Source organism: Rhipicephalus sanguineus, unplaced genomic scaffold (assembly GCF_013339695.2).
Source record: "Rhipicephalus sanguineus isolate Rsan-2018 unplaced genomic scaffold, BIME_Rsan_1.4 Seq26, whole genome shotgun sequence".
Classification (NCBI taxonomy): domain Eukaryota; kingdom Metazoa; phylum Arthropoda; class Arachnida; order Ixodida; family Ixodidae; genus Rhipicephalus; species Rhipicephalus sanguineus.
The window spans coordinates 20,394-42,633 of NW_023614890.1; the positions used below are offsets into that span (position 1 = coordinate 20,394).

General features: G+C 47.3%; 1 protein-coding gene across 1 annotated transcript in view; it reads left to right on the forward strand.

Annotated features, from left to right (window-relative positions):
- Window positions 1–4,565: 4,565 nt before the first annotated feature.
- Window positions 4,566–22,240, forward strand: part of LOC119376871 (heparan sulfate 2-O-sulfotransferase 1) — a gene marked incomplete at its 3' end in the record, with an annotated part of 29,374 nt that continues 11,699 nt past the window's right edge. Inside the window, 4 exon segments of the mRNA XM_037646555.2 lie at window positions 4,566–4,830; window positions 7,528–7,799; window positions 17,104–17,189; window positions 19,685–19,823. Coding sequence (XP_037502483.1) covers window positions 4,707–4,830; window positions 7,528–7,799; window positions 17,104–17,189; window positions 19,685–19,823 — 621 coding nt within the window.

A 22,240-nucleotide genomic window follows, 5' to 3' on the forward strand; every position in this document is an offset into this window, starting at 1 on the left:
TCGACATTGCCTTCGGCAAAGATTTTGCCTCGTGCTTCGTTTCTGCTCGTTCTTGAGGATCTTCGGATAGTTCATTCAAGGCGGCTTTGATTTCCTTAGAACCTGCCACGAGAGCCCTCGTTGCATCCGTTCGCGCTGACCAGCGCGTGTCTGAGATTTACTTTCGGATTACCGCTGTGTCGTTTTGTTTCAAATGAGCCCGGAGTACAGATCAGCGACGAGTAGACGCGGCAAAGAAAACGTATATACGTTTGTACAAGCCCGAAAAAACTAACGGCTTGCCCACAAGAATCTACTGCATGCGCCCCGACCAGATTAAGAGAGTGGCAGCACAAGGGATGAATTTGCTTGTGGATTGATTTCTTCAAATGCGCCTGCATGCCAGAGTATTTTCCAGCCATATTGCTCGCGTTGTCGTATGACTGGCCACGACAATCTTGGAAGTTAACTTCAAGATTTTCTAAGAGGTCGAGCGTTGTCTTCGCGAGATCTCCCTTTTGTTACTGGTTATGGGCAAAAATCCGAGAAAATGTTCTTGCAGGCTCATCGTTAGCAAACGTTGCGAATGACCACTGTAATTTGATCCCTCCGACTCTAATCAGGTGTAGAATCAAGTGAAAGAGAGAGAAGTACTTCGCACTCGCAACGGCGCAAGTGATTTTTTTTTTCGGACTTCAGCTCCGAGGGCTTCTACAACCTCTTCCACAATGGTTGAGAGGAGAGGTAGGATGTTTTGCCACGTCCAATGTTCCCAAAGTTCTTTATATGGGCGACAAGGAAAGGATCAAACTTGGCGATCAGTTCAAGACACCCAAGAAGTTGCCATTTGAGGAGACCCGAGTAAATCATTGGATAACATTACCACTGCAACTACGCGGTGAAGAACATTTCTTTCTCCAGTAAGTTGACCGTTCCAAGCAGTGCTCTTCAAAGGAGGGGAAAACAGCGCGAATGTTTGGACGAACACAAAAGGGAGACAAGACGACGGCAGGCGCTGACTTACAACTGATCTTTATTTCTGTGAAGGAAGGCACATTTATACCATGTCAGTGTACACACACGTGACTGCCATTAATGTGCTAACATCCCTCTGACATCGACATCACCACATCACCGCTCTTCAAAGGATCGAATGACCGACGTTCTGCGCTTGCACAGGCCAAGCATGTATTGTCTATGACACTCATTTTCCTCGTGTGTCTTTAACTTTGCATATGCCTTGTTCCATGAACAGAACCCATCTGGTTCCGAAAATTGGTTCCTTCTCGCTGACATCAGAGTACAAAGAAAGCATTATACAGATCCTTTGGAAGGGCTGTACAGCAGCTATTCGCGCAAGACTATACTTCGCCGTTGGTGCGGTGAGCATAGAACATTTCTTGCTTGAAGTGGCGGCGGTAGCCCTTCGGTGCCGCGTCAGTTGGCTGAAAGTACGAGCGAGAGTAATCACCCTGCATGTTTCTAGCATTTTCACAGACATCCCGGGTTTGTGCCACCCAAAAGTTGACAGTGGCTACGCGCAGAGGAAACCGGTCCGCGGGATCCATAGACATGCAAGGACGCTCATCAGGCAATGGCTGAGCTGTCTCAGTCGGGGGTGCTCGTCCCTGGAAAACTGGGCTTTTCATCGCTGTGTGCGATGAAGTTGGTTCCCCGACCATGCTCGTTGATTCTGCTGACTTTAAAGCCATTGAAAAGAGCGCCTCGCTCAGGAACCACTCTCTATGCGCCTTCGCATTGCGTGTTGGACCGAGCTGCTAAAATCCTCGTCAGGCTGCTTATGTGTCCATCCGCTGGATCAGCTCCTTCCCTCTACACGATGCATGGTCTAGGGCGAGTAAAAGGTTTTTACCACAGGCTGCAAAACTGTGAACTGACTTCAAGATTATGCACGTTATGCAACGAACAACCTCTTAGAAGCATGTATATTGATTATTGAAATAGGTAATCTGTTTCTATCAGGGGAATCCAGCAGGAGGGTTAAACTTTTTCGAACAAAACAACGAAGTCAGCCATTTTTTCTGGCCCTTGGGGGGGCCCCCTAAAACCGGAGGGCCCGGTTCATTTGAACCCTTTGAACCCTGGATAATCCGCCCCTGGATCCTGGGGATGTACGTGGATGGCACCCAGACCAACGCCACGGCGGTCAAGAACATCACAACCAAGATAGGCGTTGCAGCACGCCTGATCAAACGAGTCTCGTCCCGATACCGGGGCATGAACGAGAGAGGGCTCCTGCGCCTGCTGCAGGCTTTCGTCGTAAGCCATGCAGCATATGCGGGGGCCTTCCACCGCTGAACGTGTGCGGAGCGAGCCAAGATCGACGCCGCCATCCAGAAAGCCTACACGGGGGCCCTGGGACTCCTGCCGGGCACGAAGACCATGGCCTTGCTGTCTCTGGGAGCACACAACACGCTCTCGGAGATTAGCGAGGCCCAAAGAGCATCGCAGCTGAGCCGCCTAAGCAGCACGGCAGCGGGCAGAAGACTACTAGACCGGGCGGGATTACTACCTCCAGGCGAACGTGTGGGTACAGGACCGTACGGCGAACTGGAAGAGCAAGCCCTCCTAAGCGACGAAGCGGCGAGGAAGATTATCGTCTACCCGCTGCCCAAGAACACCGACCCAGAGAGAGACGAGGGCAGGCGAGCGGCACGAGCGGTGGCGCTGGCCCGTCAGCACCAACAAGACGAGGGTGCAGTCTACGTGGACGCCGCAAGGTATCCGAGGAGACGCAACGCCTTTGTAGCGGTGGTGGTCCGAGCTACTACCGGAGAACTGCTAACAGCCAGTACCGTGCGCGCCCGAACAGCCGGCCAGGCGGAGGAGGTGGCGATTGCTTTGGCCATGGGCCTACCGGGTACGCGCACGGTGCTAAGCGACTCGAAGTCGGCGATCAAGAATTAATACTTCGCCCGAGGCACGATCTGGCAGGGCACGGAGCGGCTAATGAGGTCCATCGAGGCCACGTGGGCCGCCCGAGGTGCCGCTGCGGGACCGACCATTGCTCTCAAGTGGTTCCCGGCCCACATATGGGTCGGCAACTAGCACCCGACATCGAAAACCGCAACGAAGAGGCGGACGCCGCGGCCCGTGATCTCATTACGTGCCGGACCGCGGCAGTCCGTCCCTCCGAGACCAGCGGAGAAGACCAAAAAGAGGACTTCGAGCCCCTCAGCGACTACGGTGGGATCCTGGCGGCTTACAGAGAAGCCAGGAGAGCCTTCCCGCACCCGCACCGAGAACTCTCGCGCGCGGAGGCAGTAAAGTTCCGACAGTTGCAGACCGAGTGCGTGCTGACACCGGCTCTGGCCCGGCACGTGTGCCCCGACATGTTCGTGGACGCAAAGTGCAGTGTGTGCGAACGTGAACTAGCTACTCTCCGCCACATCATGTGGGAGGGTGTAACAGTGCTATGCACAGGGGGAACGGGCAGTGCCAGGACGCCACGTATCCCGAAGAGGTGAGAGCGTGGATACGCTCCGAAGACCTGAAGACGCAACGAAGGGCCATCCAGGGATTCGCTCGCTGGATTTCAAGCAAGACGGACGTGCCGGCCGCGATGTCCTGGATTACTCCTCGTACCTCTCGCTGATCGGCGCCCCGTGACGGACTCCTCGCCCGCTATGCCGTGCGCCGCTCATCGACGGGCCCTTCGCCGCTTCGCCGATGTTGCACCGTGCACCACCTGTGCCGGCCGGCCGGTTATTTAGACAAGGGGCCGGTCGCCGGTCCGCACATAAGCCGGCCATCATGGCCGTTTTTTGTTTCGAGATTTTTTTTTACTCTTCTCGGTGTGACCCGTGTTGACTGAGTAATTCCCTGCGCGGTCGGGGAACTCCCGGTCAGTCCCCGACCGTTTCCCCATCTCAATCACAAAACTCCTGTCCTCTTTTCTCTTCATATTATTGCGCGTTGGATGAATATCCGATTTGTGGCTAGGCCTATCACTTTTTCTCTATTTTTCCGCAAAGAAGAGCTACTTGTGGTTCCTTTTCATGCAGCAAATCTTTTTATCACGGGTCTTTTATGGCCTCTAGTTGTTAGCTTACCCCCACCCCTAAATAGCATTGTTCAACATTATTTTAACTGGCACTTTAGGTGCCTTTTTCCTTTCCTTAATAACCACGGCACTTTAGGTGCCTTTTTCCTTTCCTTAATAACCACGCCATCCAGCGGCTTGAGGAGGCTTTGGCGAAGCAACGGAGAAAAGGAGCCGACGACCCGTCCAACGGGCGCGGAGGTACCCGAGTAACTGTCGCCCTGTCGCCTAGTTGGAGCACAACATCCTCGAGGTCTAGGCTCTGAGATTATCGGACTCTAATTTCTAAGAAGCTTCGCTCATCGGTTGTATTCGTACACGGAACAACTGCTGATTTTTTACAATACAAACTATCGTGTGAGGAATCACTCGTAATTCTGATCAGCGCAATTTCGTACGCAGAAACAAACACTCTATGTCACCAAACTAAAGGAATAAAACTGAATTAGTACACACGATTTTTTTAGTAGTAGTAGCACGTTTAGCTTGACCGTATTAGTTTAGCGACGCGGTGCTGTAGTGGACACGATAGCTGCGGCTACGTCAAGACGGCCAAAACTGCTTGCTCTCCCGACGCGATGCTTTTCATGGTAGCTCACCAACAGGGAAACCAAAACTGTTGTTTAAACAGCGCGTGCTCGCGAGGCACACTCCTGAGTTAGCAATGATAGGTCGCATTTTGCAATGGAAAGTCATACTTAGCTTTTGCATCGTCATCAGCTTTGTGTCCGTTTACCTCAGGTTTGAAAACAAGCTTGCACTGCTCGAGTCGTCACGCTTAAAACTGAGTGAGTTGTTTTGCATCAAATCAAATTTCAGAAACGTTATTGTGACCATGTGCTTTATAAACTTGTGTGAACGTCTCACTGAAAGAACTTTCGTCAAGCTTTCAGGAACTGTGCGAAAATGAACGCGATCAGTCGCTGCGTGTCTGACCATGGAGATGAGCGATACTTCCGCAGTTTCTGCACGAGTTCTGCATTACTAAACTACTTAAGCTTTTTCATATAATTGAGAGAGGAAAAAATGCTACGGAATGTGCAAGTTCGTTTGTCTACTGTACCTAATATGTCGCGGATAAATCGAGCTACTCGTGCTCCATTTTATGGACAGTTTCCTGACAGCTGGTGCGTCGTTACACAGCGTCCGGGGAAGTCCGATCAAGTTGCTAGAACTATTCTTATCGGTCTCGAACGCTCTGTACAGTTAAAAGAAAAGAAAAAGTCTCTGACTTCAGTAGCATCTTTAATCTCACTCTGATTTCAACATCTTTTTCGAGGCGAAGCATGGATTAACATCCTCACTAAACGCGCACTTATTCGAGGTGCTTTTTGGCATTCGTGATAACACATTCCAACACGATTGGATGGCGACAGAGAAGAAAATGATACGCAAGCACAAATATATGCCCACCAGTGGCCGTCTCGGGAATCCCAAAGTGCTTTCCGAAAAGAAAAAAAAAACTTACAGGGTCCCTTATGCATTCGCCGAAGAAGACTCGAAGGCGAAACCCATGTTTTTCGTTTTAATTTTTTTCTCAGTCTGTATGGTATCCACCTCTCCGAAAGCCTTCTGCGCCTCACCTGGTTTTGCACTGTCTCCGTGATCGGCCCACCGTTGACCAAGCGATGATGTCGTGATGACGTCACCATGACGCCACCAATTTTGTCGACCTGTGACGTCATATAGTGACATCATCGCATGACGATTTTTTGCATCACTCGTATTGATGCCGACACTGACGGCCAATTTCCACAATTGATGAGGCGTCTAATGCTTTCGCCTTAATAAGTGTCACAAATAATGCGAAGCAGTGAGATGTGACACCCCGACCAGAGGTAGCGATTGGAAGGCTTTACCTCTCATGCCATACCACCGAGGAGCCACCTTACAGGCCTTGGGTCCCAGCATGCATTGTCACTGAATACCGTTTCACCAGCAAACTTGATGCCAACCTTGTACACGCGTATGTAGCTCCTTGCTATGACACAAGGGCTGAAATATATTTTTGAAATATTCAAAGTGCTTAAGAAATTCAAAACTATGTGGTGTTGTAATGTCCACTTGTCACAGTAAACCAGCACCTAAGTGAACGAATTTCGACAAACCACTGGTAAGATGCAAGAGGCAGAATAGGGAACAGGCAGGAGAAATCTCTCCACTTTTTCAGCATCAAGGAGCACCCCTTCCACTTAAAAGGAGACTGAGTTTTTGTTCTTAAAAGAAGATTGCTCTTACCTGTCTCTCAATGGTTTCTCAAACCGATACCATCAATACAGTCAAGACTTGCTGCCCACAATATTGTGCCAGGTACGCACTGTCCTATGTGCAGATCTGAAGTTATCGTTTACAGAGTGCAGGTTTATCCTCATTGTGAAAGGGGTGCAAGAGATTAGATTTTTTACTAATCAGATGCTCTGATTTTTGAAGATAACAGTCCACCTTGTCTGTGATCAACACAAGTGAAGTGGAATGTGGAATGCGGTGTTCTAGTGACACGTTTTCTTGGAGTTAGTATTGCTTTTAAAGGAGTACTGACACATCAATTTGAACTATTTCCAGATTTTCGCTCTAAGTAAGAACACTGGTGTTGAGAACCCTAGAAAGGGTATTGTAGCGCCTAGGAATGCATCGAATATATTTTTAATACTGCTGCCTTAAAAAAACACTTTCGGTTTCGATATCGAGGGGGCGGCTTCTCAGTGACGTGCCATCGCAGTGTGATGTCACGGGGAGACAGCAACTCGCAACGTACTAGCGGCTGATTCATCATCTGCTTGTGGTGCATGTTAATAACGATGAGTGAATTATTGTCCATTAACCCAACACGGACTTACCCTAACCCGGTCGTCATGAATAAAATTAATCCGGACTGCGGGGTTTCGGTTTATTGTAAGTAAGTGTGGGGGTTTGCTCGATTTAGACCATATGCTCTGGCGCTGCTCGGCGTTGGCCAGTGATTGTTCTCAAGGTGAACAGTGGTGGGAGCGGATGCTGCACAGTGATGTGCTGGCGGACCAACTCAGGGCTGTCCAGAGGGCCTGTGTGGTGGCAAAAGGGCTTGATCTCTCTGTCCCGACGTGGGAGCAGCCCGCATCAGTCCCGGACTGAATCCCGAGGACCTCAATAAAGTTATTCATACCATGTGCCCGACAAGGATTTCTATGATTTAAGCTGTATGCAGGATGCTGAATTCACAAACTCGGAACTGTGTTGACTCGTTGGGATAATGTCCATTGCGGTGGGGCTGGCTTGCTGATGCTCGGTGACGAAAACTGAAATCAAAGTAAAATATTTTATACGTGTTTTCTGACTCCGGTGTGTGGAGAGCGTTAACACTGCATACCAAAGAAACGAAAAACGTCCCTTTTACAATGTCTCAAAATCGTGTCAGTACTCCTTTAATGGCTGTCTTTTGAGTCATTATTCATAAGATTGCTCAACTGTAACTGGCCTCATAATTATTTGTATTTTTACTCATGCAGCGGACACTGTTGGTCGGCTACAGCTATTTTATCTCAATGAACGGCTGCATGACTTCCCACCCGTGCAAGAGAGCCGCACAGATGCGCCTTTGGATGACTTTGGGTTACCTGAGAAGACAATGGACAATCTTGTCATTTTGTACAACCGGGTTCCCAAGACTGGCAGCACCAGCTTTATGGGTGTTGCATATGATTTGTGCGCTACAAACAAGTTTCATGTGCTCCACTTGAACACATCTAAGAACATGCACGTCATGTCACTCCCAGATCAGGTAAGAAACATACTGTGCTGAGCAGTTTCATTGTTTTAAGATCGGACAGAACTTACCGTAAGATCCTGAACAAGCGCCCCTACCCGAGCAAGCGCCCCCCTCCTTTATTCGAGAGATTTGAAATATGTGCCAATGACAGAGCAAGCGCCCGCCACCCTCCCCTCCCACCATTTTCACTGTTATGGAAACAGCGAATGCATGCGTCCTCAATAAAGCATTTCATTAGAAGCACGGGTGTACATTTTTTAGTCTTAGGGGCTTTTCTGCTGCCATCATGAATTTTGATCCGCAACCGAGCAAGCCCCCCCCCCCCTCCAAATCTCGTCGGATTATCTTTCACCGTGGGGGGGGGGGGGCTGCTTGCTCAGGATTTTACGGTATGTGGCCTATTTTAATGAGGTGCTTTCTTGATAATTTTTAATAGATAAGTGCTGCATGTGTGGCACATAGCTCTAATAGCATCTGCCGAATATGTGATCATTGTATGTTACACAGAGCCTACAAATAAATGTGTGCTCGGTCTAGCACTAGCCTATTTGACAATCTAAGGGGCTGTAATGTGCATATCTGTGACATTTGAATCCCCAAAACACCGATTGGCTGACTGTCACAGAGCAGTTCGTAAATGAACAAGAATGTGTTCCCCAGTGGTGGTGAGGGCTGCCCTTAAAGGGGTCCTGAACCACCCCTCTGGCTTGGTGAAAAGGCAGGTTCTACGAACAGCAAACACTGCTGTGAACAGTTCAGGCAAATTTTGTAGTCTTGCACAGCACGTAGAGTTTATAAGTGGAGTGCGAAGTTGCCACTTTCTCAAGTGCCTTCCCTTCATGCAGACTCGCTTCCTCACTCACTTCAGTGGGCGGGGCACCAGCTGTATGTCGTCAAACAGCAGATTACTACAATTGACTGTTGACTGACATAAATCAGGGGCGCTGTGTGGGTCAGATGCGCGTCTTGCGAAGGGGTGTTGCCACGTGCTGATGCCCTACTCTATGGTGTGCTAAAATTGCACAGTAGCAACACTAGTATGCACAAAAATTACAACGGGAGAGAGCGATCACATTTCATGATGTGCACTGATGTAATTTCTTTCCCCCATGTCATCCCTCTTTGTGTAGCTTCCAGTGCACCTGTAGGAACAAGAAAAGAGAGAAAGTGCTTAAAGCATGCGATAAATCCTCTCGTTCTTGACAGATCCTAGAAATTTTTTACGGCAATCGATTCGTGAGGCAATAAACTCCAATTGCTGAGGTCATTAGATGATTACTTGGAAAAGGGGTTAAGGACCTCTGTAAGGGCTGTCCTTGCCTGCGTCTAAGGTTACATACTTCCACGTGCGCTTCTTTTTCTATTTTTATGTAACTGGTCCATCGCATGTGTAACCACTGCCTTGCGCAAGCCGCACCCGAATGTCCAGGAATCTGCCAGATTATTTTAGAATGTTCTGATAACCTTGAGTGTGCAACACGAACAGTAGAGTTTATTCTGGAACTAATACGGCCACCAACGATAAGGCTGGAATCTTCAATGCCTCACGTATAAATGCAGACGCGCTTTACCGCAGATCAGATTACTGACAGCCGACGCTTCGTTCGCTGCTATCAGTGTAGAGCGTGTATTGCTTGTTCTTTGAGTTTTAGTCTCCTGTGCACAATTTTCGCTCCATAAAGAGTTTTTTCATCTTTAATAGCCCGAGTGCCGTCTTCTTCGCCATCACATCACATGTGGTGAAGGTGCTGGTTCTTTCATGTTCCGGACACCAACCAAAAGCCGGGAACCAAGCCCACAACATGAAGATGAAGACACCAAAGCCCTCCTGGATCATCAGGGGCCAGGTAGCTAGGACTGCCCCTGGAATATGGACTTCTACCTGCTAACAAGAAATCTAAGACGACGAAGACAGCAAGCACATCGACAGCCACTGTATTACCCGCGACAGTTGTCATGCAGCAGCCCAGGGAGCCGCCAACCTTCCACGGATCATCATTTGAAGACCGGGAAGGCTGGCTGAAAGCATACGACCGTGTCACCATATTCAACAATCGGAGCAACAAAAACAAGATGCGGCGTGTTTATTTTGCCTTGGAAGACGCCGCTCGCACTTGGTTCAAGAACCAAGTGTCAACCCTGACAACATGGGACATTTTCCGCTCCAGGTTCTTGGCCACCTTCACGAGCGTCTTCCATAAAGAGTGGGCCGAGGCTCTCCTCGAAACCCGTGTCCAGCTGCCAAACGAGAACGTAGCACTCTTCACGGAAGAAATGACCAGACTGTTCCGCCACGCAGACCCTGCCATGCCCGAAGAGAAGAAACTTCGCTTCTTCATGCGAGGAGTAAAGCAGGAGTTCTTCGGGGAACTGATGCGGAACTCATTGAACAGTGTCCAAACATTTGTCTCTGAAGTGATGATAATTGAGAAGATACTGGGAATGTGCACCAGGCAGTACAATCGCCACTCAATTCAAGACAGCACAGCTGTTCATGCCATCGGCTCTGACGACCTGTGCAAAACAATCCGAGCCATTGTACGAGGAGCTGCGAAAGCTCTTGCCTTTTCTGCATACTGAAAGGACGTGGATTGCTGAAGTTGTGCATGAGGAAATCCAGTAGTCGCTGGGTGTCCCTCAGCCAGCATAGCTGCATGCCCTAAACTACACTGCGGCAGTACGCCATCACACTCCCCATCTGGGACCACGTCAAGCCACTCTTCTGCCGTCAGACACCGCCGCCGCCGCCAACACTGTCATACCGCCCACCCGTATCCAATGCTACACTCCAAAAAAGACTGACATTTTGCACACCTTTGGTCACCGCCCACTCTGCTATCATTGTGTAAAAGCCGGCCACACCTGCCGCCACTGCCAGTATCGACAGATGGGACTGCGTGGTTTTGCCATCAACGCACCGCGTCCACAGCTGGGTGAAAGACCAGATGACATCGCAGACTGCCTCACAGGAGCACAGTAGACACCTCGACGACCTTCCCGTTCACTGTCGCGAGGCCGCTACATCTCACTGCAGCGCCCGTAGTACAGCGGGCCTACCCAGGGCCATTCCATGAGCCAATATCCAGAAAACTGAGGGCAGCAACTGATGGAGGTACCGTTGCTGTACAACGAAATGCCAAAATCCTCCGCCGATGACGACAACAACTCGAGAATCATCAGATAGCAGCTCACCGCCTACCAGACAAGGCCTTCATGAGGACACTTCGCCGAAACAAGACCTGACAACACAACGTAGCAGCATCGGAGAAAGCGACGTAGCCATGATCCGACACCACGACCTAAGCGTAATGCCAGACGACAAACCACTGACCTTGACATGCTTATTGATGGTCACAACATCACTGCTCTGGTCAACACCAGAGCCTACTATTCTGTCATCAGTGGCCTGTTCGCCGCCAAGCTGAAGAAAGTTAGGACTGCGTGGGAAGGCCTCCAAATCCAAACGGCTGGAGGACACGTGATAACGCCAACAGGAACGTGCATGGCAAGAGCCACTGTTCGTGACTGGACTTACCTTGCAAGATTTGTCATCTTAAAAGAATGCTCCAGAGACGTAATTCTCGGTATGGACTTCTTAAGCTAGCATGGTGCTGTCATCAACCTGAGATCCGAGTCAATAACACTATCCTCAAAACCAGCATTACCGCAAGCAACACGCGATGCCAGGAAGCCATCCCTTGAACGTGCTCAAAGACCAGGCCGCCATTCCACCTCACTCTGGCATCATTATTTCTGTTGGCACTGAGAAATCTGCAGACATAGAAGGCGTAATCGAGGGCGACCAGCACCTGTTTGTCAAACGTGATATTTGTGTCGTGAGAGGCATAGCCGAGCTGCGTGGAGGGAAAGTGTAAGTTATGCTGACCAATTTCAGCCACAAATACAAGCACATTAGCAAAGGCACAATGGTCACCTACATAGAGGAAATTGTGGAAGCCAACAACGCTTTAAACCTCACAGATTCCACCGAACTTACTCCGACGACCCACACCCCTGAACCTGCTATTGATGTCAACCCGAGTCTTCCCTCGCGTAAGCAAGAACAGATCAAAGGCCTGCTCTGACAATACAAGCACTGCTTCTCGTCATCGTCACGACTTCGACAAAGCCCTGTTGCCAAGCACCGCTTTACAACTGAAGAATATGCCCGTCCGCTCCGTCAGAGCCCGTACCGAGTCTCTGCTCGTGAACGCAAGGCCATAAAACAACAAGTCGGTGAAATGCTACGCAACGACATTATCCAGCCGTCCAAGAGTCCGTAGGCGTCTCCCATGGTGTTCGTGAAGAAGAAGGATGGAACCCTATGCTTCTGCGTTCATTATTGTTGCCTGAACAAAATCTCGAAGAAGGGCCTGTATTCCCTCCCACAGATAGATGACACCCTGGATCAACTTCACAACGTGAAATACTTTTCATCGATGGATCTCAAGACCGGCTACTGGCAAATTGAAGTCGGCGAGAGAGACTGAGAGAAGACTGCCTTCTTAATGCCAGACAGCCTGTTCGAGTTCAAGGTCATGCCCTTTGGTCTTTGCTCAGCACCTGTGACTTTCCAACTCATTATGGATACAGTACTGGCAGGCTTGAAGTGACAGACTTGCCTCCTGTACTTGGACGACGTCGTTGTGTTTGCCTCAAACTTCGACGAGTACCTCCGGTGATTTGAAGCTGTACTTCAAGCAATCAAGACCTCGGGACTCACCCTGAAGCCAGAAAAGTGCCGCTTCGGGTACGAGGAGCTCTTGTTTTTGGGCCACATCATTAGTAGGTCTGGAGTTTTCCCAGACCTGGGAAAACAGCTGCCATTGCTGCCTTCCCGCCACCCATGGACAAAGAAGGTCGTGCACTGATTTCTCGGCTTGTGCGCCTATTACAGGTGCTTCGTCAAGGATCGCCGAGCCACTAATGCACCTCACAAAGGCCGACATGAAATTCAAGTGGGAAACGACGCAAGTAGAAGGATTTCAAGAACTGAAACGATGCCTGCAGACACCCCCCCTCCTATACTTGCACATTTCGACAAATACACCGACACGGAAATCCACATCGATGCAAGCAGCGTAGGACTTGGTGCCTGCCTAGTGCAGAGGACTGATGAAGTAGAAAGGGTTATTAGTTATGCTAGCCGGTCGCTATCCAACGGGGAAGCCAACTTTTCCACAACAGGAAAGGAGTGCCTTGCCATTATCTGGGCTGCATCAAAGTTTTGCCCCTACCTCTACGACAGGCTATTCAAAGTTGTGAGCAACCACCATGCCTTGTGTTGGCTAGCTATCTTGAAAGACCCTTCAGATCGCCTCGCATGGTGGAGTCTGAGACTTGAAGAATTCGACATTACTGTCATTCACAAATCTGAACGAAAGCACTCTGATGCTGACTGCCTGTCTCGCGCCCCCATCGACCCGTTGCCGCTGGACGACCAGGACGATGACTGCTTCTTGGGAACCGTAAGTGCCGAAGCATTCGCTGAACAAGAACGATTCGACCCGGAACTCGGGGGCCTTGTGGAATACCTCAAGGGCAAGACCACTACTGTTTCAAAGCTGTTCATGCGAGGACTGGCACCGTTTTTCTTGTGAAGCGACGTTCTCCTAAAGGAATACTTTTCACCACTTTGAGCCAACTACCTCCTCGTTACACCTTCAGCATTACGTCCAGAGGTTTTGGAAGCTTTGCATGATGACCCAACGACTGGACACCTTGGATATTCCCGCACGCTCACGAGGATACAAGAAAACTACACTAGCCTCGCCTCACTGCTAATGTCGCCCATTGCACAAGGACGACTGTCGGCGACGGAAGACACCACCGCTAGTCTAGGCCAGCCGGACTTCTACAGCCCATCGTACCACTTCGCCGGCCATTCCAGCAAATCGGGACGAACTTACTGGGGCCGTTCCCGACGTCAACTTCCGGAAATAATTAGATCCTCATAGCTACCGACTACCTCTACCGCTACGCCGAAACAAGGGCCCTGCCCAAAGGCAGTGCCGCTGAGGTAGCCAAGTGCTTCATTGAGAATATTGTGCTGCGTCATGGTGCCCCAGAGGTCCTCATCACTGATAGAGGTATGGTTTTTACCGCTGACTTAACTCAGGCGATCTTGAGATACAGCCAGACAAGCCACTGCCGGACCACTGCCTACCACCCGCAGACCAGTGGCCTCACCAAGTGTCTAACTAAGACCATTGCCGACATGCTGCCCATATATGTCGCCATTGAACACAAGACATTGGATACCATCCTTTCGTATGTGACCTTCACATACAACACAGCCGTGCAAGAAACGATGCAGATGACACCATACAAGTTGGTCTACAGAAGGAACCCGGCAACGACGATCGACGCTATGCTGCCAAACAGCACTGTTCAAGAAAATCTCGACGTTGCTACCTACTTGCAGCATGCCGAAGAAGCTCGACAGCTCACCCGCCTGCATATCAAGAACCAGCAGAGGGTTGACAGCCGTCACTACAATCTTCAACGACGCCACATGGAATACCAACCCGGAGACCTTGTTTGGGTCTGGACACCAATACACCAATGTGGACTCAGCGAAAAACTCCTTCGGCGATACTTCAGGCCATACGAGGGTCTTCAACACCTCGGTGCTCTGGACTACAAGTTTATCCCAGACGGCATTACGAACTCTCAGCAGTGCCGCACACGACATGAAGTCGTCCGTGTCATGCACCTCAGGTCCTTAGGTAACGTGTATAAAAACACATTAGCGAACCCGAGGACTCTACTTTTTGCTGTATTATTGTTCTTTCTTTGTGTATGAATTTTTTTTTGCCTTCCATGTTTTGTTATAAGCATCAGGATGATGCTTTTTCAGAGGGGGACAATGCCATGCACGCTTCTTTTTCTATGTCGCCGGTCCATTACACGTGTAACCACTGCCTTGTGCAAACTGCACCCGAATGTCTGGGAACCTGCTAGATTATTTTAGAATCTTCTGGTAAGCTTGAGCGTGCAACGCAAACAGTAGAGTTTATTCTGGAACTGATGCGGCCACCAACAATAAGGCTGAAGTCTTGGATGCCGCATGTATAAATGCCGACGTGCCTTACCGCTGATCAGATTACTGACGGGTGACGCTCTGTTTACTGCTATCAGTGTACAGCTTGTATTGCCTGTACTTTGACTTTTCATTTCCTGGGCACAAGTTTGCCCAATAAAGATTTTCGTCATTAATAGCCCGAGTGCCATCTTCTTCGCCATCACGACCAGGTGAGATCTATATGGTAACTGCAGGTAAAGGGATGTTTCAAGTCCACCACACACACAAATACCCAAGAAAGTGAATGGGAGGATGGCCACCACGGTAGCTTATTCGGCGAAAGCACCACATGCATAATGTAAAAGGTGTAAGTTCTGCTCCCACTTGTAGCTAGTTATCTTTTTGTCCACTTTCGTTTCCCTTTACCTTATTATTTCTACATTTCAAATAAGCACAACAGTAAATTTCCCCCATGCTACCTCAGACTTCATAGTTCATTTCTTCATGTGCTCGAGACGATGACAAAATGGAGCCCCTTGGGTCTTCTTATTCTTCTTGTTCAGGTGTCTTGTACCTTGTACTTCGTCCCTACAAATATTTGTTCCCATTGAAAAGCAGTGTGCACCATTCTCAGCACACTTCAGTTAAAAGGAGACATTAAGAAATGTATAGAGATCAATGGCATGCAAGCAGGCAACCTACTGTGTGGTAGATGTATACATCTGTGGATAACCAGCCTAAGCAGTGATTTTTGCACGAAATTTTAGCCTCGACTTCTCTACTGGGGCAATGGTGGCAATGAAAAATTTTCTGTTGGGCTTTATGGAGTACCTATTGTTGGAGCTGCTCACCATTGGAAGTGGGCAGTTCATGTGGCAAGCAACAAGAAAAAAAAAGTATATGTAGAAAAATGAAACTTGGTGAGAATACATATTGCAGGGAAGAGATGGCCAGTGTACAGGGGGCTGCTAGTTTCAGTTGAGAAATACGCGGCACTCTCTCGATGCGAGATGGGCTTTCGGGCTGTCTCGCGGGGCAAGGGAATACACCACACACAGGAGACCAATCTGAGCACGCAGTTTTTGGAGCGTCTCACTGGTGGCAAGTGGACTTGTTGCAGTACCTCGTGGCAGCCGCAGTATCTATGCTGCACAGCAAAAGCAGCTTTGACAAACTGTTATGCATGGGGTGCAACATTTGCCAATTGCATGACAAGGCTCGAGTACAAGATCACTCTCACGTGCTTTGGTCTAGCAGAGCTACATGAATACATAGCGCAGACCGGCTTTGTCTTGCACCAGCTTGACTGATGGATGGTAAATTCGGATCTCACATATTGAAGCGCTTTCATTTAGATCATCATGAACCGACGTCTGCCAAGGCATGTAGCTCATGAGGCGCGGCAGGCAATAGGCAAATAGAAGAGAGCTGGCATGCACAGGCAGGCATGTGTGAGGTTTGGGAGACTACAATATGCATTGGTGAGTACTGACGTTTCAGGCTCAGTACAAGACAAGGGATGGACGCGGGCACATAATGTTTGATAGAGCATGTGTGTAGTACGTCGGATGCTTCCTCACATGATTGTTGAAGAAAACGAAACATTAAGCAGACAACCTTCGTTGAGATGGCGAACAAAGATGATATGCTTCTGAAGGGTTTAGCGCAGAATTATGAAGACGGGACAAGTAGGGAGAACACGTACACAGGCGCTAACTTTCAACAAATGATTTATTTGAATCCGGATCACACATATTTATACACTTGAGAAAAAATCACGCATGCGCAGGTACAGTACCGTCAAGGAACACCAGTTCTTTGTTAGTTAGCGATAGTGACAGGGTGCTAACACAATCTTCGCCAAGCCTATGAATAGTTGCCGATTCGATGATTAAACGAGTAATTTCGTCAAGGTGCCTACGGACAATGAAACATTTATCAAAAAGCGGAACGCAACCACACCCGCTGCAGTGTGTGGCTGACCAGCCATCGCTGCCTTTCCTGACATAGTTGCAGTGCTCCCTGAGCCTGTCGTTAAGACAACGCCCCGTTTGTCCTACATAATGCTTACCACACGATAAGGGGATCTGGTAAACAACACCTTCCTTGCAGGGCATGTAACGTGCCCTGTGGTTCTTACTGCAGCCAAGCCTTCCTTGAGCAACTGGGTTGCTGCTTTTGCAAAGTTTGATTTTGCAAAGATTTGACATAGATATAAAGGCCACCATGACAGTTTATTTGGTGCAATTCTTTTGTTCACATGTCTGCTTCTTGGTCCTTTTTTTTTTTCAGATTAGGTTTGTCTACAATATTTCCCTGTGGCATTACATGAAGCCTGCTATTTACCATGGGCACATCGCATTCCTCAACTTTGCTAAGTGAGCAAAAGTGCAAGTGATCAACTCATTTTCTGTTGCCTGGAACAGCCATTCACCTCCGAAAAATTATAAAAAGAAACATTAAGCGTTGTTGATTGACATTACCTTTGAGTAGCATGCCTTGTTTCAGGGATGAATGAACAGCGTTTTTTTTCCCATCATTGTTCTGTTCATGGGTGTATAAGGAATCTAGATCCCCAATATTCATTATAGTAAGGTCTTGCAGGAAAGAACCATGATGTTATGCATGTTTTTGGTGCACAAAGTTCTACTTCAGCAACAGTGGATGCATTTATGGACGCTTTTTTTTCATTTCTTTTGTTCAAATTGTGATAAAGACTTTCCCACAAGGCATAATGCTTGCTGTGTATACTATATGTAGTATATGTGTGCTGTGAGGCCTGTGTTTTGTATGAATTTAAGCAATGTTTTGTGGAATCTGTTGTCACGTACCCAGTGGTCATAGCTGATCGTGACCTTATAGCAGAGGCCAGCTTGCAGTGGGAGACGGGAGCGTTCGATTGTAAGCCTGGACATGTCCATATTAGGTGGTATGCACCTGCCTTTACTGGGGCGGAACAGTATGAACACTCATGCACATGACTTCCTGGGTGCATTATACGGGGTGTTTCAGGTAACTGGGACCAAACTTTAAATATATACACCTGCGCATTATGAGAATGCAACCAACTTAGTTTTTGTTTACTGTTTTCTTTGCCAATTCAGAGTGTCTTTTAAAATAAGCTTAGGTAATTTATTAACAAGAATTAACTAGCCAACTTTTCAAGTACATATTTAAACAGAAACCTTCAATGGAGAAGTTTAGGGTGTAATAATTAATATCCAAATAATTTCTTCCCATGATATAGCTAGTGTAGTTTTAAATATTCCAGGCTGCAAAGAAAGAGTGTGAGATCTGAAAAAGTACCACATGACTAGGCACTTGCACATAGCAATGTTAGTGCCCTGAAACTTGCTTTGAACAAATAAAGGATGCAGCCTGCAGTCTGAAGGCATGAAAGGTGTTGAGCAACTGGACCAAATACAATAATCAGTCTTTTTTTTTTGATATCTTGTTTGTGAAAGCAATGAATCGAATTTACCCATGAGTTGTGCAATAAATAATGCATATCTATTTTTGAAGCTTTGGCAACGTTATTTCTGCTACCAGACAGCATAGAGGGCAAGGAGCTTTTATCAGCAGATCTGAGACCAACCCACCACTTACCATTCTTGCTTGTGGTCTGTTCATATTTTCTCTCTCATTCGTTGGGAGCATATTTTGAGTGTGCTGATGTCTCTGCATGCTTGTGCTAAGTCACATGGTACTTTTTTGAATCTCAGGCTGTTCCTTTGCAGCCTGGAAAATTTTAAACCACAGTAGCTATTATCATGGACAGGAATTGTTTGTATTTAATTGTGAGACACTACAATTTATCCATTAAAAACTTTGTTTAGAGTAGTGCTTTAAATGTTGACTAATTAATTATTGCTAATTAAATGCCTAAGCTCACTTTAATTACCTGGAGTTTGTTAAGAAGACAGGGAACAAAACTAAGTTGGTGCATTCTTGTAAAGTGCATGTGGATTTTTTTAGTTTGCCAAGCTTGCTGAAAGACCCTGTATACAGCTGTAACTTTTCTTCGTAGCAGCCAGAAGATGCATGATTCTCCTAAAACGAGAGGAAGCATACAAAATGCATGCAACTTGAGCAATAATAATGGGATTAGTGATTGCATGGATCAAAAATGGGTCTTTTTGTGATGCCTTCCTTTGTCTGTTAAGTCATTCAGTTGGTCCGTTGTCACAAAATGGCCACTGAGCAGGAAAAAAATATCTGTCTGTGTGACTTTTAGGGTACTGTAGTTTATGCATTGCAAATTACATGGACATGTTGCGAAGTGCTTGTGTAAAAGAATCTATCAGACAAAATGTTGATTATCCTTGGTTATTGCTGTTGTGCCATTACTTTGTTTAATGGTATCTTTTGGTAATTAGAATTTATCATGACATTGGCCTAGTTAAAAAAAAATAATTGTTGGAAGGGCGAGCATTGATGAGCAGTGCATGGAGCCACACATCTTCTGGTGACTACAAATTCGCACTGAGTAAGGTGGCAGTGTAATAAGCATAAATATAGTGCCCAAGCAGTTCATTACATCCTTGCCTTAGTCTGTAACATACATTCACCTCAACACTGTGTGTGTGAGAGCCAGACACCTTAAAAAAAATACTCTTATGTATGCAACTTTGTTTGCAACTTTGTTAACACATTTCATTGTGGCTGATGTTAGCTTGTGTAGAGTGGAGCTGTATTTCCAAAGCGCTTTCTTTAGGTGGAAATCTTGTTGCAAAACAAGCATGCTGCTGCTATGTTTGCATACATTCAGATCGGTATGGCTGTTTGAATGTCCTCAAGCAAACCATGCCGCATAATTGCATATTGTGCCTTAATATAAGCAGACTTGTGATCAAATTTCTGCTGCTCTGTGCAGGTATGGGGTCATCCAGAGGCCTGTCTACATCAATCTCATCAGGCGGCCTCTAGATCGTCTCGTCTCATATTTCTATTTTCTCAGGCATGGAGACGACTTCAGGCCTTACTTGGTTCGCCGAAGACAAGGCAACAAGATGGTAAGTTGCATTCATGGACCCTTATTTGTTTTTGTACATCAGTCACTTTGACCTCTTTTGTTAATGCCTGCATCGAAGGGAGGCAAATGTATTGCACTTTCTAAAAACAAAAAAAAATGTGTTCCTTGTTATTTGGTTATACAGTCAACTTATATTAATTGGATTTTTCAGTTAATTTAATCCTGACCTAAAGTCCAACCATTGCCCAAGCATTCCTGTGGGACAAAGCTCATTATTCTGATCATGAAATGGGCCCTCACCAAATAATTTGAACTTGACTGATCAAAACGCAGGTCATCATCATCATCGTCATCATCATCCTCAGCCTATTGTGTGTCTATAATTCAAAGAAATAAAACTTACTAGCCGATGAAACCTTCGTCCATGGTGCGGCATTCGAACCCGAGACCAAAAAAAAAAAAAATTTAACCAGCTCCGCTACCGCAGGACGAAGGCGTCTTCCAACTATTTCCAATTCATCCTATCCTGTGAAAGCTGATTGCATTTTACTCCTCTGAACTTCTTAATTCCATCACCCCACCTAACTCTCTGCCCTAGGCTGTGTGTCCAATCCCTTCGTACTCATTCCGTCGCTCTCACTGATCGCCGGTTGTTTGTCCTGCACATAACGTGACCTGCCCCGGTCAGTTTTTTTCGCTTAATGTCAACTGGAATAATATGGCCATTGAATTGAGTAATTTTTATTTTCCATCAATACAATTTGATGGGAAATCAAATTGCATTGATATCCTATCTTCTATCACTCCTATCTTCTCTCATTCTTCTATCATTCCTGTTTAGTCTCTGACCCATTCTACTGTCTTCCGATCTCTTATTAATGTTATGTCTATCATTTTTCTTTCCTTTGTAGGCTGCATGGCCCTTAACTTTTCTCAAGTTTCTTTGTTATTCTCTAATTTTCAGCCCCACATGTTAGTACTGGTAGCACGCAATGATTGTGCACTTTTCGCTTTCGGCATAGTGGCAGATTGCCTGTCATGATTTTGGAATGTCTTGCATATGTGCTCCAGCCCATCTTTATTCTTTGCTGAATTTCCTTTTCATGAGTAGGCTCCCCTCTTAGTAATTAACCTAGATATGCATACTCTTGCATAGATTCCAAATGCTGATTGCTAATTTTGAACTGTTATTCTTTCGCCAAGCTATTGATGATTGAAGATCATTGAAAAATGATTGAAAACCTAAACTGAGAAAATATTAAGTAGGACTAAAAATGATAAGGCACATGTCTGACACCTTCGGTCCTCAATCATGACCTCTATGGTCACAGAATTTTTCTTGGTAGTGCAAGAACAACCGTGTGTGCTTCAAATGCACATTATCTCTCAATGCTGAAAAGGCAAATTTTCGGCCCTCCTTCGACCATTTTTGTAGTGGAATGCAGGTTGTGCTGCTCACAATCATTAAATAACTAATATCAGTGATTCCACTCCTGCGCCAACTGCGCCAAAGTGCGCCAAATTGTATTTACTGCGCCATCCTGATAATATCGACGAAAATTGCGCCAAACTGCGCCAAAGTCTCGGGTTTGGGGGCGTCTATCACCGGCAATCGCACTGCCGGCGCGTCAGAGCATGTGCAGCTCGATCTTGGGGCTGCCAATAAAGTCGCAACCATGGATTAAGAATTATTCCGCTGAATAAATAGCGCTCGCGCGTGCGTTCCGAGTAGGCCACGATGCCATGCACGGTGCCGACGCAGCGTTTGTTCTGCAAGTCGGTTCGACAGCAAAACGCGCTCTCCGCAGAGGCTCGTGACGTCTAGGCCTATCGTTAGGGAGAAAGTGCGACGGCGATTCATCGGCGGACGTCGTCTGTTCCAGAAACGCTGCTGATAGCTCGTTTCAAGCGTCGCATGGCACGCAAGGAAAGCAATGTTCAGTAATAACTACATGCGTGCCGCTAAAATGTCTAACTTCTCTTTCCGGACATCGCGGAATGAAATCTGGGATCGCTCGCAGTAGATATATGGGACAATATCGAATTTTCCTTGCATCGCGTTTATGGAAGAGCACGCGAACGGTGGAAACGCGTTGGCACTTTTCCTCAGATATACTTTTTCCATGGATCTTCATCCAGAAGAGCTTTTTCGTAATTCCTTCCGCCAGCACGTCCGAGTTTATAATCACTCTGCGGTAAATACCCCCCTAAAAGGCCCTGCCCTTTCGAGCTCACGTGCTAGGGTTCCAATTCGATTTTTTTGCTTGCTTTTTAAAAAATTTCATCTCATTAGTAAAAGCATATCTCCTGGTCGGAGCAGCCGCAAATGCGCAGCTGTCAGTAGCGGGCCCGTCGCTGACGGCCCACAGTGAAGCGGCCACGCCATGTTACTCGTCCGCCCCTCGCTTTCAGGGGTCAATAGCTAACAATTAAAGAAACTCAGTTTCGTTTAAGGGC